The sequence below is a fragment of the Haliaeetus albicilla genome, chromosome 27, assembly GCF_947461875.1.
Source record: "Haliaeetus albicilla chromosome 27, bHalAlb1.1, whole genome shotgun sequence".
In the NCBI taxonomy this organism is placed as follows: Eukaryota; Metazoa; Chordata; class Aves; order Accipitriformes; family Accipitridae; genus Haliaeetus; species Haliaeetus albicilla.
In genome coordinates, this window is record NC_091509.1 from 17342281 (window position 1) to 17358464 (window position 16184).

General features: G+C 39.4%; 1 protein-coding gene across 7 annotated transcripts; it reads left to right on the forward strand.

Annotated features, from left to right (window-relative positions):
• Positions 1-3157: 3157 nt before the first annotated feature.
• CLK4 (CDC like kinase 4) lies at positions 3158-15238 on the forward strand. Of its 7 annotated transcripts, XM_069772843.1 has the most exons (14): positions 3174-3330; positions 5415-5474; positions 6111-6268; positions 7329-7554; positions 8763-8853; positions 9249-9315; positions 10538-10654; positions 10760-10926; positions 11059-11153; positions 12269-12398; positions 12730-12812; positions 13316-13395; positions 14711-14798; positions 14882-15238. In XM_069772843.1, the coding sequence occupies exons 2-14, from the start codon at positions 5421-5423 to the stop codon at positions 15017-15019; spliced, it is 1494 nt and encodes a 497-aa protein (XP_069628944.1). In that variant the 5' UTR covers positions 3174-3330; positions 5415-5420; the 3' UTR covers positions 15020-15238. The 7 variants fall into 7 exon arrangements, with proteins under 7 accessions (XP_069628946.1, XP_069628947.1, XP_069628945.1 ...); XM_069772845.1 differs by lacking the exon at positions 5415-5474 and having other exon boundaries at positions 3158-3330; positions 7329-8853; XM_069772846.1 differs by lacking the exons at positions 5415-5474; positions 8763-8853 and having other exon boundaries at positions 3158-3330.
• The last annotated feature ends 946 nt before the right edge of the window (positions 15239-16184 follow it).

The window sequence follows — 16184 nt, forward strand, 5'->3', positions numbered from 1 at the left end:
ACCTACTGTTATAAAGCATTTGAAAGAGGGACCATACAAAATTGCATTTTGAAGCAAATGTTTTGAATGTAGCTTTTCATACATGCACAAATGTGTCCCACCAGGATAATTGCACTGAATCGTAACGTATTCTGCTGTACAAAGCAATCTAAAACATGGTTGCATTGTGTGTTACTCTCTCCTCAAGTTGTGCATACATTTGGTGTTGTAAAGTCTAATTAAACAAGGAAATATCTCATATAAACAACAGTAAATACCATAAGGGTTGACAGCAGAAGTAGCTATAACTACACTCAAATGACTTTCCTTTGCAGTTTTGTAAAGACTAAATTTCTTTAATTTGATTCTTCAGCATTAGATTATTACTATCTTAAAAATGGCCATTTCTAGAGGGGCTGTTGCTTTGTTTGCACTACAAAACCTGGTCCTGGCCAATGAATTTCTCCTGACTTTATCCTTCTCTGAGATACCACGTAAATTCCAGCTGACATCTCTCTACTGCTGGGTCTCCACTGCCATCTCCTGAACAGGAAGGAAAATTAACTGCTTTCAATATTGCTTTTCTTTTGAATGTCTATAGAGGTATTTTTGAAAGCACTTTGTTCAGCATGAAGAGCAATAGCTGAAACCGCTTTGCAACCTGTCTATAGGGGCTACTTTCGATAAAATCTCTTGTAAAGCTTTTGCTTCAGAGTGAAATTTCTTTAGTTTATGTATATTTGATGTGAAGATGGTACAACTTTTATATACCCTTTTTCTTCTTCAAAAAGGTTCGAAACAAAAAGCTAATTATTCTTAACTTCTGAGAGATTTATTCCTCTTTCAAGTCAGCTGAAAACCTCTGACTGCAACCGAGAAATTTTTACTAGCTCCCATTCATTGCATTTTCATAATGAACAATAGTTATTTCCACCCCTTCTATTCCAGGCTGAAGATCCTTCTTCCCAACAGGAGAGAATCAAAATACCCTAGAACCAAAATTTTCCTGTGTCAAGGCAGACAGTTCTGATAGTCTCTTCAGCATTAGCTTATTTTTTTCCCATTAAATGGGACTTCCCCAAACTGTCCCTGAGTTGCTATACCCTGTTGGAGGGCCTGTCATCTATTTATACAGGAAGACAAAAATAGCAAAGGTAAGACTTAGTAAAACCCTAGAAGAGGCAGTGAGGCCAGGAAGGCAGATAATGTGATCCTGTCACATCATATCTTCTCTGCCCTACCAGGGATACCAGCCACTGGTTTGTCATCAGCCTTTCAGCAAGAAACTTTCCATAAAATCCAGATACGTTTCCTGGACATTCCTCTTGGAATAAGAAAGCAGTGAGAAACTGTAATTATCTGATACAGTTGGCTAGTGTCAGGTCAATGGATATTTTCTGCATGTTCATGTGTGCATGCTCACTCTCTGTGTATATATAATGTTATTCCTCTATCTTTTTTCTGCTGCTTGCCATCTGAGAGAATTCCTCAGGCAGGGATGTATCAGTGGATGCTGGGAAAACTCGTAACACTTTGCAGATGTTATTGCTAGAATAACCAATCATTTACATGCTGAATGAGAAATAGTAAACCACTGGCACCAAAGCCATATTTGGCATTGACAGATTTGGTATACGACAAGGATTATAAGGTAAAAGGGTTTTTTTAAAAACCACGTTGCAACAAACAGCTGTCAATGCTCTGTATCTTAGTTTCTCTTCCTAAAAAAATAACAAGAAGAGAAACAGGATTTTCACTCTAGTGCAAACCATGCTTAGATGCTTATCTTTAGCTCACTGGCAAATAAATTCTAATGAAAACTTTAAAACCATGAAACCAAACGTATGTCTTCATTTTAGTACCATTTGCTAATACTTTGAGGGACTGACATTAAAAAGACACCAGCACTTGCTCAATAAAAAGTACACTAGACCTTAGATACTCTGCTTTTTGCTTCAGTTGCAAAATCTTGCTGTATTAGAGGCAGAACTTGGCTAAAATTATTCTGCGAGTCACTGAGTTTGGGAAACTTTCAATTTATCCACTAGCCTTCAGAGATTTGTAATTTTCCCCAGATAAAACATTGTGAGTTAGTAAATTTGAAGCTTGTGTTTCAGTTCCACTTTTGCCTTGTTTTGGGTTTGCTTTTCTTCACTTTAAAGCAATCTCTTTAGGTACACTAAATTCTCTGTCTGAATGACTGCTAGAGGAGCTGCTAATAGTATTTTTCCACTGTACAGTACTGCATTAACTCAGACCTGTGACACCAGGGTTTTGCTTTTCTCGGAGCAAGCATTTCTCTCTGCCGGACACACGTGACTAAGCTTGATTCACCATAGTACATTTCTACGGGTATGAATCAGGGGTTGCACCAGCAGTGTAACGCAGGGTCGGCCAGGCCCAGCACCCTGCCTTCCTCAGGGAACACCACTGCCGCCTCTCCAGGGTCCATCCCAGGACTAGGGAACATCCACTCCCACGCACTCAGCAAAGCACGTACGCTCGTTCCAGCAGTCAGAGCAGTTACTCATGGATGAAGGGGCAGTTGCGAGCTGCTGACCTGGGCGGGTAATCAATTTTATTAGGATTTTACTGTACTGCCTGCTAGCATCACGCAGGAACGACTTCCCTCGCACCTACCTGCGAGCTGCTCTTAAAACATTACGAGCATGAAGCCAGGCCTAACAGCGCAATCAACCCGGACACCAAACTGCTTGAACACAATGTTTGGTCAGTTCGTTAGGAGGAGTTAATTGGCGGTGTGATTTCTGGACCGCTCAACCCGTTTGACGAGGGAACGCTCAGGGCCGACGCTGGCACCAGGGGCGGGCGGCCCTGCAGCTCGGTGGCAGCCTTTGAACCCGGGCTCGCTGCTTGAACCCCTGCGTGAATGTGGGTCCCTAGCCCACACGGCCTCGAGCTCTTTACAAGCTTCCCCCCACAGGGGCGCGGGGAAGGGCCAGGCCGAGGCGTGTGAGCCGGGCCGGGCGGGCAGGACCCCGCTCCCCTCACAGCCGCCGCCATGACAGCCGCGACCGCCGCGCCTCGGGGGCGTGGCCTATCCTCCGGGGGCGTGGCCTATCCTCCGGGGGCGTGGCCTCTGCCATCCCCTCCGTGCCTGTCAGCGGCTCGGCTCTTTCCTCCTCCCCCCCCACCTCCGCTAGGGGGCGGCCTTTAGTCTACGCCAGCCCGCTGTGCTGTGCGTCTGACGTCACGCCGCGCAGAAGCCGCGAGAGGGGGAGAGAGAGAGAGGAGAGGAGGAAGCAGTTTCTCCGCGCTCGGTCGTGGCCGCCATTTTGTTTGTGTGCGCAGGGCGGACACGGGGCTTGCTCGCCTTTTTTTTTTCCAGCTGTAAGTGGTGCAGGCGGCATTCTTCCTCGGGCTCTTTTCTTCTTCCCTTTTTCCCTTATGCTTCCAGGGGGCCGAAGCGGAGGGGGCGGAGAGGGTTGCGGGAGGCCGCCGGGGGTGGTGGTGGGGGAGGGACGGGGACCTGCTCGCGTTGTCTCCGCGGCCCGGGGAGCAGGATTAGCGTAGAGCCCTTCGTGAGGGGTTGGTTGAGGAGGTGTTAAGGTGGGAGGGGGGATCCTCGGTACAGGACCCCGCCGGTCAGGGTTTCTTGTGGCGGAGGGAGCCTCTGCGGAGGTGCGGGGGGGGAGGGGTTGGGCCGGGAGGGTGGGGGGCAGAGCTGGGGCCTCGTGTGCCGGGGGGTATTTTCGGGGTGGGGGCCGCGCAGCTCGGTTATTCAGCCCAGCCTGCACGGATGGCAACGGAGACGAGCCCTTCCTACCGCCCCCCCCTCCCCCCCGCCTCGGCTCCAGAGGCCTCCCGAGGGAAGAGCGGCGTGGAAGTGGAATTCGTGGCCGTGGGTTGGGGTGGTGGGTGTTTTCTGTAGGACCTGCTCCTGCGTGTCTGTACCCCAGACCCGCAGATCGGCCTGGCCCGGCGGACTTTGGTCATCTGAAAGGAATAAGCCTTTGACCTCCTCCAATCCGTAGAGCCTGCCAAGTTTTCGAGGACAGACATTTAGAAATTGCTGTGTAGGCAGCTTACGGCAGGACATTTGTGGCCTTCCTGAGGCGTTTTATGTATGGATCTTTTAAAAAAACGTCCACGGCTCCTGTTTGAGAAACCTTATGGCAAAATGTGGGAGTGAAAACGGCCTGTGATATGGATTAGGACCACATGCTATAGGAATGCATATGTTCCTGTCAGCTGTCAGTATTACATAAGTGCTTCGGTGCATAAATTTAGAGGGAGTGCATAATAGTCAAAAAATCTTAAGGTGGCTCCTACTGTAACATGGATTGTGGCTACTTCGGGCCTCCCACAGAGCGAATCTAACAGTTTCCTCCTCATTTGCATTTACTTGGCTCCTCTAGGGACAAAATTTGCAGCTTCCATCTTAATTCCAGTAATTCTGTGTGCATTTGAGTGTAGTTAAGCAGCAGTTAGTGTTCAACTAAACCTTTTCTCTAGTTTTCTCTGTCAAATGTCCATCCTTCCACCCCTAGGCCTCTGTCTGCAGAACACTTTAATGGGGATTTTATTTAGCTATTTGTCCACTATAGAGCTTTAGTGTAGCCTGCCTTCTGCCAAATGTGGGGGGAAAAAAGGAGGGGGGAAATCATAAGTAAAATCCTTAATTCACCTATAACTGAGTGTGTGTGGGGAACCCTTCACCTCAAAAGCAGAATAACTGAAACCTGAGTGTGTTTCATAATTTATGTAGGTTGAAAATAGAGGAAAATGGCTTTCGTGCTGGGTAAGAAGAGAAGAAATTTAGGCATGTAAATGAAACACTACCTGGTTTTAATTTTGTTGTGATCCTTCAGGCATTTTTGTTTGTCATTTGGTACATTAGTGTTTTTATTTCTTATTAATGTATCAAGTGAATACATTTTTTTTTCAAGACCTAGATCATGACTGACTCAAAGGGTGTACTAGTCGCTTATTTTAGCACAGTTTGTTGCTCTGTTTGTATTGTATTTGTATTTTAAAAATACATATCCGTAAGAAACGTTGGTGCAGGTGTCTATTGTGTTTGGTTTTTTTTTAACTACCAGCCTGTCACAAATGTTATGCAAGTATCAGAAAACCTCTTTTTCAGAACAGGCTTGCCATTTACATGTTCTAAAAGTTACCTTCTTAGTGCCTTCAGTTGGTATGGAGGCAGCCAATGTCGTTCTGTGCAAAGTGACGCAATCACACCTTTTTTTAGTACTATCTTTGTTTCCAGACGATTTTTCTTGCTGTCACTGCTTACTATGGAAACTTTTTCTTGTCCTGTTAGTTCATTCTTCAGAATATACTGAAATAGATAGGTAAGCTTATTCTTATTTTCAAAAACTCCTGCCAAATAAGAGTAAACAAATAATGGTTGATTTTTGTTACACTCTTAATTCTACAGCTGTGCTTTACTTTCCTTTTTTTTTCAGTTGTGCATGTACCTGTTTGAACACAGAATTCCTGCATATAACATCCAGCAACGGAAGCTGGTGGGTTTTGTCTTTGGCGAATCAGCTGAATTGTAAAACACCTGCATACTTGCATGCTAATAGGGTTCAAAAATTGTGGCTTGGCTCACAGTACTACAGAGTTATGAATATACCAGAGTTCACGGTGACTGTTGCTAAAACTTTAAAAAGTGTTTTGTTTAACAGTGATCTGTAAATAGATTTGTGAGAATTTTTAGACTCATTGTACATACTTTCATGTAGTAACTTACGTGCAGTATAGTACGAAGAACTAAATCCAGGTTTTGTTGGAGGGGATGTTTGAAGATTAAGGTCTCCCCCAGAAGACTCTTTAAGCAAATGACTCTATTTAGTCACTTGAGAGTTTATTTAAAACAGGCTTTCATGACATGTTTGGAGCTATTAAGTGAAGATGAGTTGGCCTATTTAATCTTGATTTGTGTTTCGTAACAGTGTTAGGATGAGAAAGCTGTGTCTACTAGCCAAACCAAAACAGTATGTGGGGGAAGCTGAGGAAAAATAATTATTTGAGGAAATGGTTCTTTCTAGTTTTGTCGTATTTGATCAAACTACAGTAGTTGACTTGCATCCACAAATACCAGTGTAATACTTTTGTCTTTTATGTGTTTTTGTTGATTTATTTGGTGTTTTTTTTAGTGGCAGATGCGGCATTCAAAACAATCTCATTGTCCTGAATGGGACGACCGAAAGAGCTGGGATCAAAGAAAGCACAGCAGCAGCCATAAACGCAGGAAAAGGTCCCACAGCAGTGGACAAGAAAGCAAGCACTATAAACCAAATCACTTTTCAGAAAGGTATAAGACTCTGAATTGAGTAGCATTAATGTTTCTTATCATGTCTAAAATAAATACATCTTAGGGATAAGAGGTTTTGAGTGCCTAAAGCTGGCAATTCCTTAAAGTTTGGCTCGCTTAAGACAAGCTTAAGAGGTAGTTGGTTTTGTTAACACAGTACCTGAACCATTAAATAGAAATTCTTTAATAAAAACAAGTAAATGTACTATTTTGTTTCACTGTTGTCAGTTAAGTATTGGTATGGAATACATTCAATATTAAATTTCAAGTTAAAAGTATGCTTTTTCATTTGCTTAATATGAACAAAAGGAAGCGAGGGTTTTACTCATTTAATGCAATGGTAAGTATGAGTTTCTCTTACTACTTTGGAGGTGATTTTCTTTTTTTCCCCACATTGGTTTCACTGGAAAGATGTGTTTTTCTGCTTTTTCTTTGAGAGGAAGAGCCCATGGAATTCTTTTAAGAGCTCATACTCATGCTTATAAAATGCTGGAAGGGGTAGGTGTACAGTGATATGGAGGCTCTTTGCCTCAGCAGTTTTCTTAAAGGTTTTTTTTTCTGCGCAGAAGATCCTTGATCCAGATACTCTCTGAGGGTTTTAATGTTTAATGCAGAGCACCAAGAACAATGCTGCTTCTCTCAGTCTCCAGGCTTCATTTTTCTTTTTTAGCACTTTGAGCTTTGAAAGCACAGAAGGGGATTATTGCTGTGTCAAGAGTGCTTTATCCTGTGACTTCGGAGATTGTACTTGAGTTGCTCAGTATACTTTAGGAAGTGTTTCTCCTTTTTGAGTCTGAGTTTCTTATTTACTGTGCAAACTGTGGACAGATTATATATTGTTCATGTGGATGACTGCTATGTATTTGAGACTGACCATGTTGTTAGATTCCTAATAAAGTAACGTCAAAAGCTCCATTATTTTTGGGGAGGGAGTCAATTAGAAAACATTCTTGGTGTAAAGACAGATACTATGTAACTCTGTAACTCAGCTCAAGTCACTTATCTTGTTGGAACCTCAAGTTTTTGAAGTGGAGAACATTCACTTAAAATATATTTTCAGTCATTATTTGGATGATAGAACCATAAATGAAAGAGACCATCATGACCGGAGATATGTTGAGGAATACAGAAATGACTTCTGTGAAGTATATGACCACAGGCATTATCACAGAGACTATGAAAAGAGTCACCATCATCACTATAGCAAATCCTCTGGTCGGAGCAGGAAAAGTAGTCATAAAAGGAAGCATAAGAGACATCATTGCTCCAGTCACCAATCGCATTCGGTATGAGTAATTTTTAACTTTATTATTAATGAATTAGTGGTAATAGACTTCTTAAGTGAGTGCTAGAACTTCAGTTCCTGGTCACAGTACTTTAAGAAATACTATATTATTAAAAAAGGATTTGTAGTTGAGTCCATTTGTGAGCATATGAATATGTTCTTACTTGAGACTTTTGGATCAGTGTTGGGTGGGGGGTGGGATCAGTACCAGTTGTACAATGGGAACGTAGGTGGCCAGTAGTTAAGATCACTGGGATTAATCTGAAAAATGTTATCTCAAAGTTGAAAACAGGTTAAGTATCCTATTTCAAAGTACAGTTGTCACTTTCTAGTTTTACAGCATAGTGAACTATGTTTTTTCAGGTAGACTGAGTTACCATACATCCTATTACTAAAAGTAATTCAGGTGACATGCCTTTTTAATGTAAGCTTAATTGGAACTATGAAATGTGCATGTCTGGTAAATTGATACGAACAAGCTCTACAGTTCTACACCTGATTCCAGAAAACTTTTGACAAGCCAGGTGCCTGGCTAATGGCAGCTAATGTCTTACTGAAGATGGGATAAGTTTGCTGCTTGCCTTCTTTGAGGGCATGCTCTCTGAATTTCTCAGTATTGGCATGATGCTCACTGATACATCTTCAGCTCCAGGTGTTTTATGTCACATTTCTGCAATAGAAAACAGCAAGCTGTCTTAGATTATACAGTGCAAATTAAGGGCTTCAGAATAATTTTTCTTCTCTCTAAATGTGAGGGAAGTAAAATTACTTGATATTTTGTAATATTTAGATTATATATAAAGTGTATGTTTTAAAAATAGAAACATTTCACCTGACTGTAAGCTTAGATTTGTAAATAAATACTGTTTTTCGCTATTTGTTAGCAAAGTATTAGAAATAGTGATGTTGCATTCTTAATCTGTCTTCAGTTAAGCCACTGTTTGAGAGACAAAATTGTGTTGTTTTTTCTGTTGCTTTATCACTTTAAGTATTTATCTGAAAATCTGTTCCTTGCCATGTTTTTCTTCTGTAACATAAACTGTGCCCTGTGAATTTCTGGGGACTGAATTTGAAATTGCTCCTGCCAACTGTTCGTGGCCTGGTGTGTAACTGAATGCCTGAATATCTCCCCGCTGAATGAATTGCGTATTCTGCCCTGAATTCACTCTGATATATTGATTGGCTGGACGATCTTGGTGCCGTTTCCAGAAGAGTCACCGAAGGAAAAGATCCAGGAGTGTAGAGGATGATGAGGAGGGTCACCTGATCTGTGAAAGTGGAGACGTTCTAAGAGCAAGATGTATAGAACATTTTTCAACACTTTTTAAAAACTTTTCAGCAAAAAATCTGTTTAGAATAGTATGTCAGAGGAGGGGGGCTAAAGAAATCTTCATTGCTCTTTTTGTTCTGTTTTTTTTGTGCTTTTTTGTTTTTTTGCATATCTTCTTTTCTGTAGAATATAAATACTGTGTTCAAAAAGTTCCAATTAGTAAATGAACTTGAATCTTGAGATTAGAACAAGAGATAGTTTTTTGGCTAACTGTTTCATGACACCTGTCCAATAAAATAATGCATTCAGATGCTGAGATTTAAAGTAATTATGCTTTTGTAATGGCACATTTTTAAATCTACGTTAATAATGTTCATTCTTGTTTAAGTAGTTTTATAATTCTAACTTGTGTTTGTTCTTTCTAGATGAAATTGTTGCAACTTTAGGAGAAGGAGCTTTTGGAAAAGTAGTGGAGTGCATAGATCATGATATGTAAGTGTTGGTCGGATCTTGTGACAAAAGACACTACTTAGCATTACTAGGTGGATGTCATCTGCTTTTTTAAAGAGGGAGAACTATGTTTTCCTTCATTATGTTTTTCTCTTGGTTCTACAAGTGCTGTTGCCATAACTAGAGAATGTGAGGGTATGTAAAGAGTACAGAATTGATTTGGGAGACTGACTTGTAGAAGGTGATGCAGTGAGGTGCTGAGAAAGTAGTTTTCGTTCTTAGTGGAAGCAATTGCTTGAAAGCAATTGCTTGGAATTGGTCAAGCTGTGTATTTCTTTCCTCAGTCTCCCTAATCAGAATTATCCTTTGAATTCTTTTGAATGCACAATACTCCAGTATCCAGTCCTTTTTGGTGGAATGATTACTTACGTGTGATGGCGTGTTTGGTGGAGGAGAAGAAAATTATTGTATTTCCACCACTTCTGTATGCGCTAGGAGTTTTAAACAGTTAGTAAAACTCATGTTATTTTAGCCATGTGTTTTATACCTGCAGTTCTGTGACATGGTTCTAGTATTTTTTCCTCTGACTTTGGTTTGTTTGTTCTGTCATTTCACAAATCTGTTCGGGAGCTTGAGATTGTGTTGTGAGGGCAGACAGTACTCTTAAGTCATTAAAATCTAAATAGCTCTACAGAGACAATTAAAAATTGTCTGACTGAATGGGATAGAATGAACTATGTGTATTTGTGTTCCATTTAAGTAATAGCCTTAGAGTTTGAATGTTACCCTGAGTGCAGGTCGGTTTTCACTAGCACAAAGTACTGGGAATCCAAACTTCAGAAGTTACTCAATTCCCCTGATTCCATAGGAGCACTGGAAAAGAGCCAGAACAAATTGTCCAAGTTGCAGGAAAAAATGTCAAATTTTTGCAGTACTTTCCTCAAATGAGAATTTTGCATTTTTTTCAATCGTCTTGCAGGTGGATTCCTGATGTTTGTTCTACCGTAGATGAGATAATAAGACCGAGAAGTAGTTAATGTAGCCTATATTATGAGTATTTGACAAAGGAAAGATGGGTATTACATTTCTTGATAAAAACAGTTCTGGTTAAGTGCAATGTGCTCAAGTCCAAATCCCCTTATCCAACTCATTCTCAGTGACCTTTAATCTTCCTGTGTTTCTTCTGTTAAAATCAAGCTGCTTTGGGCTTGTAGGTATTTAACAATAATTGATTCAGTTTGTGATGCTTTACTCTCTTTTAAAGGAGAGGAATGCATGTAGCAGTTAAAATTGTGAAAAACGTTGGTAGATACCGGGAAGCAGCCCGTTCAGAAATACAGGTGTTGGAACACTTAAACAACATGGATCCAAGCAGCACTTTGTAAGTATAAAATTAGAATAGTCAGCATACTAAGGATTTGTGGAAGATAATTATTCAATAAATTGAGTTTTCTTTTTTATTTTTTTTTTTTATTTCTTTTTTAAGCCGCTGTGTCCAGATGCTGGAGTGGTTTGATCATCATGGCCATGTTTGCATTGTTTTTGAGCTACTGGGACTTAGTACTTACGACTTTATTAAGGAAAACAGCTTTCTGCCATTTCATATTAATGACATTAGAAATATGGCTTATCAAATTTGCCAGTCTATAAACTGTAAGTAAATCTTAATACTGTTATTAAATATGTTCAGGGGTTTTGGTTTTGGGGGTTTTTGTTTGATTTTTTTTTTCCCCGTTAGGAAATTAATGTATTAATTATGGAATACTGTTCTTTTTTTCCTTGTAGTTTTACACCATAATAAACTAACTCATACTGATTTAAAGCCTGAAAATATCTTGTTTGTGGAGTCTGATTACATAGTGAAGTACAATGCCAAAATGGTAAGTTTGTTCTTTGTTTCTCCCAACTTGAATTGGGCTACTTCTGTCTTCATTTGCACTTTTCTTAAACAAAAAAAAAAAGTATGTGTAGAAAGGTCAAGTGATAGAGTTATGTTCCCTAGAACTTTCTTTTTTTGTGCTCTTAGAAATGTACTAACTTTCTGCCAAGTGAGTAACTTTGCTCCGATTCAAACAAAACTGTTTTAATTTGATCACTGGTTAATTTCTTTGCTGTTTAATGAAGTTATGGCATTCATAGGGAGCATTGTGTTAATGGCTTTGAATTTAGCCAGTTTTTTTCCTTCATATTTCTTAAGCCATTTGAATCCCGTTCTTTAAAGCATCCCTGTGTTTTGAGAGGAATGTCGGATCTTTCTTTCCATCTGATTACCCTGGAGTCTGAAGTGCCTGTCAGTTTTGCAGTCCTTTGCTTAATAGCTAAGATGAATTTTCTGTTTGTCATCAACATGTGATGTTGATCATTAGGCAGTGTTATAATTGGCATGGGCCCTGAATAGGACTGTTCTTGACCAGTGTCTTCCTTTTAAATCTAAGAAAACACTAAGACACAGCATTAGGGTAAGAACTTGTCTGCACAAACCACTTCTACCACTTGCAGAAATACAAGTTTCTTTTCAAGTTGCTGCTCTTTTTTCAAAGTATAAAAACTTCTTAGAAACAGAAATGCAGTATGGACTTCACTGCCTCTGGTTTATGCATAAGGCTTGATTTTATTTTTTTATTTTAGACCTACAATTATATAAATGAGTGTATGCACCAATGGGCAGAAAAAAAATGAGACAGAGAAAACAATTAACTGAAGTTAACTTGAAGGTTAACAACAGAGGAAAGGAGCTCTGTTACTGTGGGAAAGGTCTTTACTCAGCTGTTCTGAGTATTCAGATTAAATTGCTTTGTTACCAGCTCCTCTTTCTTGGAGCTTGAGCTGAAGAGGAATTGATGTATTTGGAAGGAGTGTTTGTTACATAGATTTAGTTTTTATCTGTTTATGTTAACTAGTATTTTGAAGATGAATAAAGATAATGTGATGAATACCTTTTGCCTAAGCATGCTATTAAAAAATACTAACATATAGCGTTTTTATTTTCTTGCAGAAGCGAGATGAACGCACTTTAAAAAACACAGACATCAAAGTTGTTGATTTTGGAAGTGCAACTTTTGATGATGAGCATCACAGCACATTAGTGTCTACAAGACATTACAGAGCTCCTGAGGTTATTTTAGGTCAGTAAAGACTTACAAACAACCTGACAGTTAATTACAGTGCACTCAGATGGCTTGACTTCGTGAACTGGAGTAGTTGCTCATGGTTCTAATAATTCAGTCATCTCTCACAGATGGTGGTGTTAGAATTCTTGAGAGTAAACAGTAAAAAGTCTAAAAACGGCAGTCCAAACATGTTCCTTTCCCACTTTCTCCCACGAAGGTTTGGGGAGGGGTGTCGGAGCGGGAAAATGGGCATCAGTAAATGCATGGAAAATCAGCATATGCTTTGTGGATTACAGATTTTAAGAACATATTAAAAGGTAAAACATAAACTTTGCCTATTTTGCAGCACTGGGATGGTCACAGCCTTGCGATGTTTGGAGTATTGGTTGTATTCTAATTGAGTATTACCTAGGATTTACAGTGTTTCAGGTATGTACATAAAGTTAAATTGTACATTTTTGTTACAGACTACTGATTTTGGTCTTTTAATGAGTTGTACTTAACTGTTACTGTAAAAGGCATAACCTCACAGGCTTTTTAAGGATTATATAGATGAGATTGCAAAGACAGCATGCGTGTAGGAAAATGTGATGTTTTGGATATATCCTTCAGACTACTTAAGATGATCTGTTCTGGCTTTTTGGATGATGAAGCCTGCCTAGAGTCTGAAGATGCTGCTGGAATTAAGAGTAAAGAAAACATACTCGTACAAAACTTGGTTTATGAACTCTGTTGTTCAGGGGCTATCGTAACTTCAAAAGTGCTATATAACAAGCTGCATTGCATAAACTGTTTTTAAAAATTTAAGGTGATAATGTATAAAGGTACTGTGACGATACTTCAGCAAACATCTTGTTTGCAAATGACTCTGGTTACCAAGTGGCTGAGAGTAGAAAAATGTGATAAGTACATTCATTGCTTTTTCCACACAGACGCATGATAGTAAAGAACACTTGGCAATGATGGAAAGGATACTAGGGCCTCTGCCAGCTCACATGATCAAGAAATCCAGGTAAGTTCGTTACAGAAGTTGTCTAATATTTTGCTATTATAAGAAAAATTTTTAAAGTTTCCATTGTTAACTGTGAGCTCCTGAAGATCAAGAAAGAAGCTTCCAGGCTTCTTGTTACCTATTAGTCTATTGCAAGAAATTGTGACAGATTTAGGTGGATTGATTAGTTGACAATAGTCCTCTCTTTTCTGGTTTTAGTCTGAGTTGCCAGCAACCAAAATGCCAGCCTCTTGAATAGTAACTTGAGTATGAATGTTCTTAAGTTTTTGAAGCTAAGCTTGGTATGGTCACCAGAACAGTATTAGACATTCATTTTTCTGTAAACTGTGAGAGTAAAGAACATGCTGTCATCAGAAGATTTATATTGAGAGGAAAAAGAGGGTCCTGTCTTGCTAATACAGTTGCCAGCCTCTTCCACTGTCCCTTCATATCCCTCAGACGTGCTTCAGAGATCTTTCTCTCTTCCTCAAAGATAACTACATGCAGCAGAAGTTTGCCACTTGCCTTGCAAGGAGAAGCAGCCAGTACAGGGTTCTGCCCTAGCCCCCATATATCCAAAATACAGAGCATGTGAGATTTCATGGTCCATTCTCTTTCTGAAATAAGTTGTCCTCTTGCCAGCTAATCTAGATAATCCTGTAACTCATGTTATAGTAGAATTCCAGTAATATGGGTTGGGTAATGTATTTGATTTATTACAGTTGTCCAGCTGATTCATAATGCATTTTGAAAAACAAGAAAAAACTTAGCTGTAATTGGAATAGAGTCAGGTAGTATTTAAAAGATAAAATGCTACTTACATAGCAGTGTTAATGTGATGCTGAGGTATAGATTTGTCAGAACTTTTATTTGCACTGGTAGTCTCGTGTATTTGCAGTACATTTTTTAAAGACCTTTGGGAATATCTGATGTAGTTAAATAGTTGCTAACCACTTAAATTCGGCAGATTTTATAAGAAATGTTTTTTAAAAGTTGATAGATTGGCAAGCTGTCTTTTTGTTAGTAGCAGGTGAGACCAAGTTGTTCTCTTGGAACACCTGAAAGCATCCATCTCTTTAAATGTCAGTAATGGAAGATAGGTTTTCAGTGGCTTCTTTGTTGATGGGAATACTGAAGGACATGTTTTCTAAATATTGTGACAGTGGTGATATGAAAGCAACAGGTCTCTGAATAAATACTAGCTAAAAGAGATGTTAGCTCCCAAATGCAGAGGGATATGCAGGAACACTTTTATGGTGTTTCAGAAGTTCCCAGAAAAGCATCTGCCCACTTTATGCACTGACACTATCTTAAAATTATTTTCTTTTTCATGCAGAAAGCATTATTTTCACCACGACCAATTGGACTGGGATGAACACAGTTCTGCAGGACGATATGTTAGGAGACGCTGTAAGCCTTTAAAGGTAGGAGACAGTATTTTTATTATTTTGTTAGATTTGCAGTTGTGAAAGATCTCTCTAAAATACTTCCTTTCCTTTTCTTTCAGGAATTCATGCATTGCCAAGACAGAGATCATCAGAGTCTCTTTGACCTTGTTCGCAGGATGCTGGAATATGATCCAGCCAAAAGAATCACTCTTGATGAAGCCTTGCAGCATCCTTTTTTTGAACCATTAAATAAATAAATAAATTCAAAGATCTCTTATGCTTCTTCAAGGAGATTTCCTAGACTGTGTCAGTCAACAGAGGTTGCATGAAACTTTTGTAAACTTTAAATTATTTTGTACAGTTAAGTCTGTAAATATTTACATATGTTTTGTATAACTGTTATGTTTACCTTGTTGAACAGTTGTAGTCTTATGAGTATCGAAGTGAAAAATAAAAGTAATTTTCATTTTTGAAAATTTTTTCTTTGAAACTGTACCTCTCTCCTTTTGCAGATGGGGCTAGTTAAGTATCTGACTTGAGGTGAGGAGTCTGTGGGCTAGCTGAACAAGTTTTGAAAACAAATGTTTTCTAACTAGCTTCCTTTTATTAGTCATAAAGAAAAGATTTGAAGGGTTAAGGCTACTTAATGGTGCTGTATAGTACTTTGTGGTAGCATTCTGAAACATGGTTGAAAATGGTGTATGTTCTCAGTAGGTATCTCTCTTGTGGGTCACCTTTTTCCCAGATACTCTGTTAAACAGCATGCATCGTGCTCTGGCTGGCTGATTAGTCTCTGGAAACTTGTCTGATGCTTTCAGTGTTAAGTATTTGTAGGTAATTCTTTTGCTAAGGTCTGAAAAGTAATATTTCATATTTTCAATATTGTTTTGAGTCATTGAAGATCAGCATTTTCATGATAAAATTTTTTAGAAGGATTGTACTGCTCCTGGAGAAAAACACAGGGAAATACTATGTGCCACAGAATTGTGGCATATTTGAGCCCTTCTCTTGCTATAGTAACAAGATCATTCTGAAGTCTTCAAATATGTATTTCTGTGGAGCTTGATCTCTAATTACTGATAAATTGGGTAACCTTGGCAACCAAGAAACACTGTCGTAACACAGGAAGGAGGAGGATGGGTTTTCGGTTGTGACTGCTGAACTTGGGTGCTCAGTTGAGAAGAAAATTGTGCTACTTTCCAAGCGTCATTAATGCACTTTGGTCATTTGTGCTCATCCATGTTTATGTTTTCTTGGTCTTGTTCAATGCTCTTTTAATCCATTTGACATAGCATGGATGGCTTGCTGAGCCAGAGGAAGGGAAGCTTCTAGGGTAGGGTTCATTCTGGCAGTTGGTGTAGATGCAGTAGGCAAGTTTTGGCCATTTATTTGGGTCCTGACTTTACCATGCAAGCCTTTCTT

Coding starts and splice junctions, on each gene's coding strand:
- CLK4 (XM_069772843.1), top strand. CDS start 5,421: ATGTACCTGTTTGAACACAGAATTCCTGCATATAACATCCAGCAACGG. Junction 12,813..13,315: donor TAGGATTTACAGTGTTTCAG/GTATGTACATAA, acceptor TTTTCCACACAG/ACGCATGATAGTAAAGAACA. Junction 13,396..14,710: donor CACATGATCAAGAAATCCAG/GTAAGTTCGTTA, acceptor TTTTTCATGCAG/AAAGCATTATTTTCACCACG.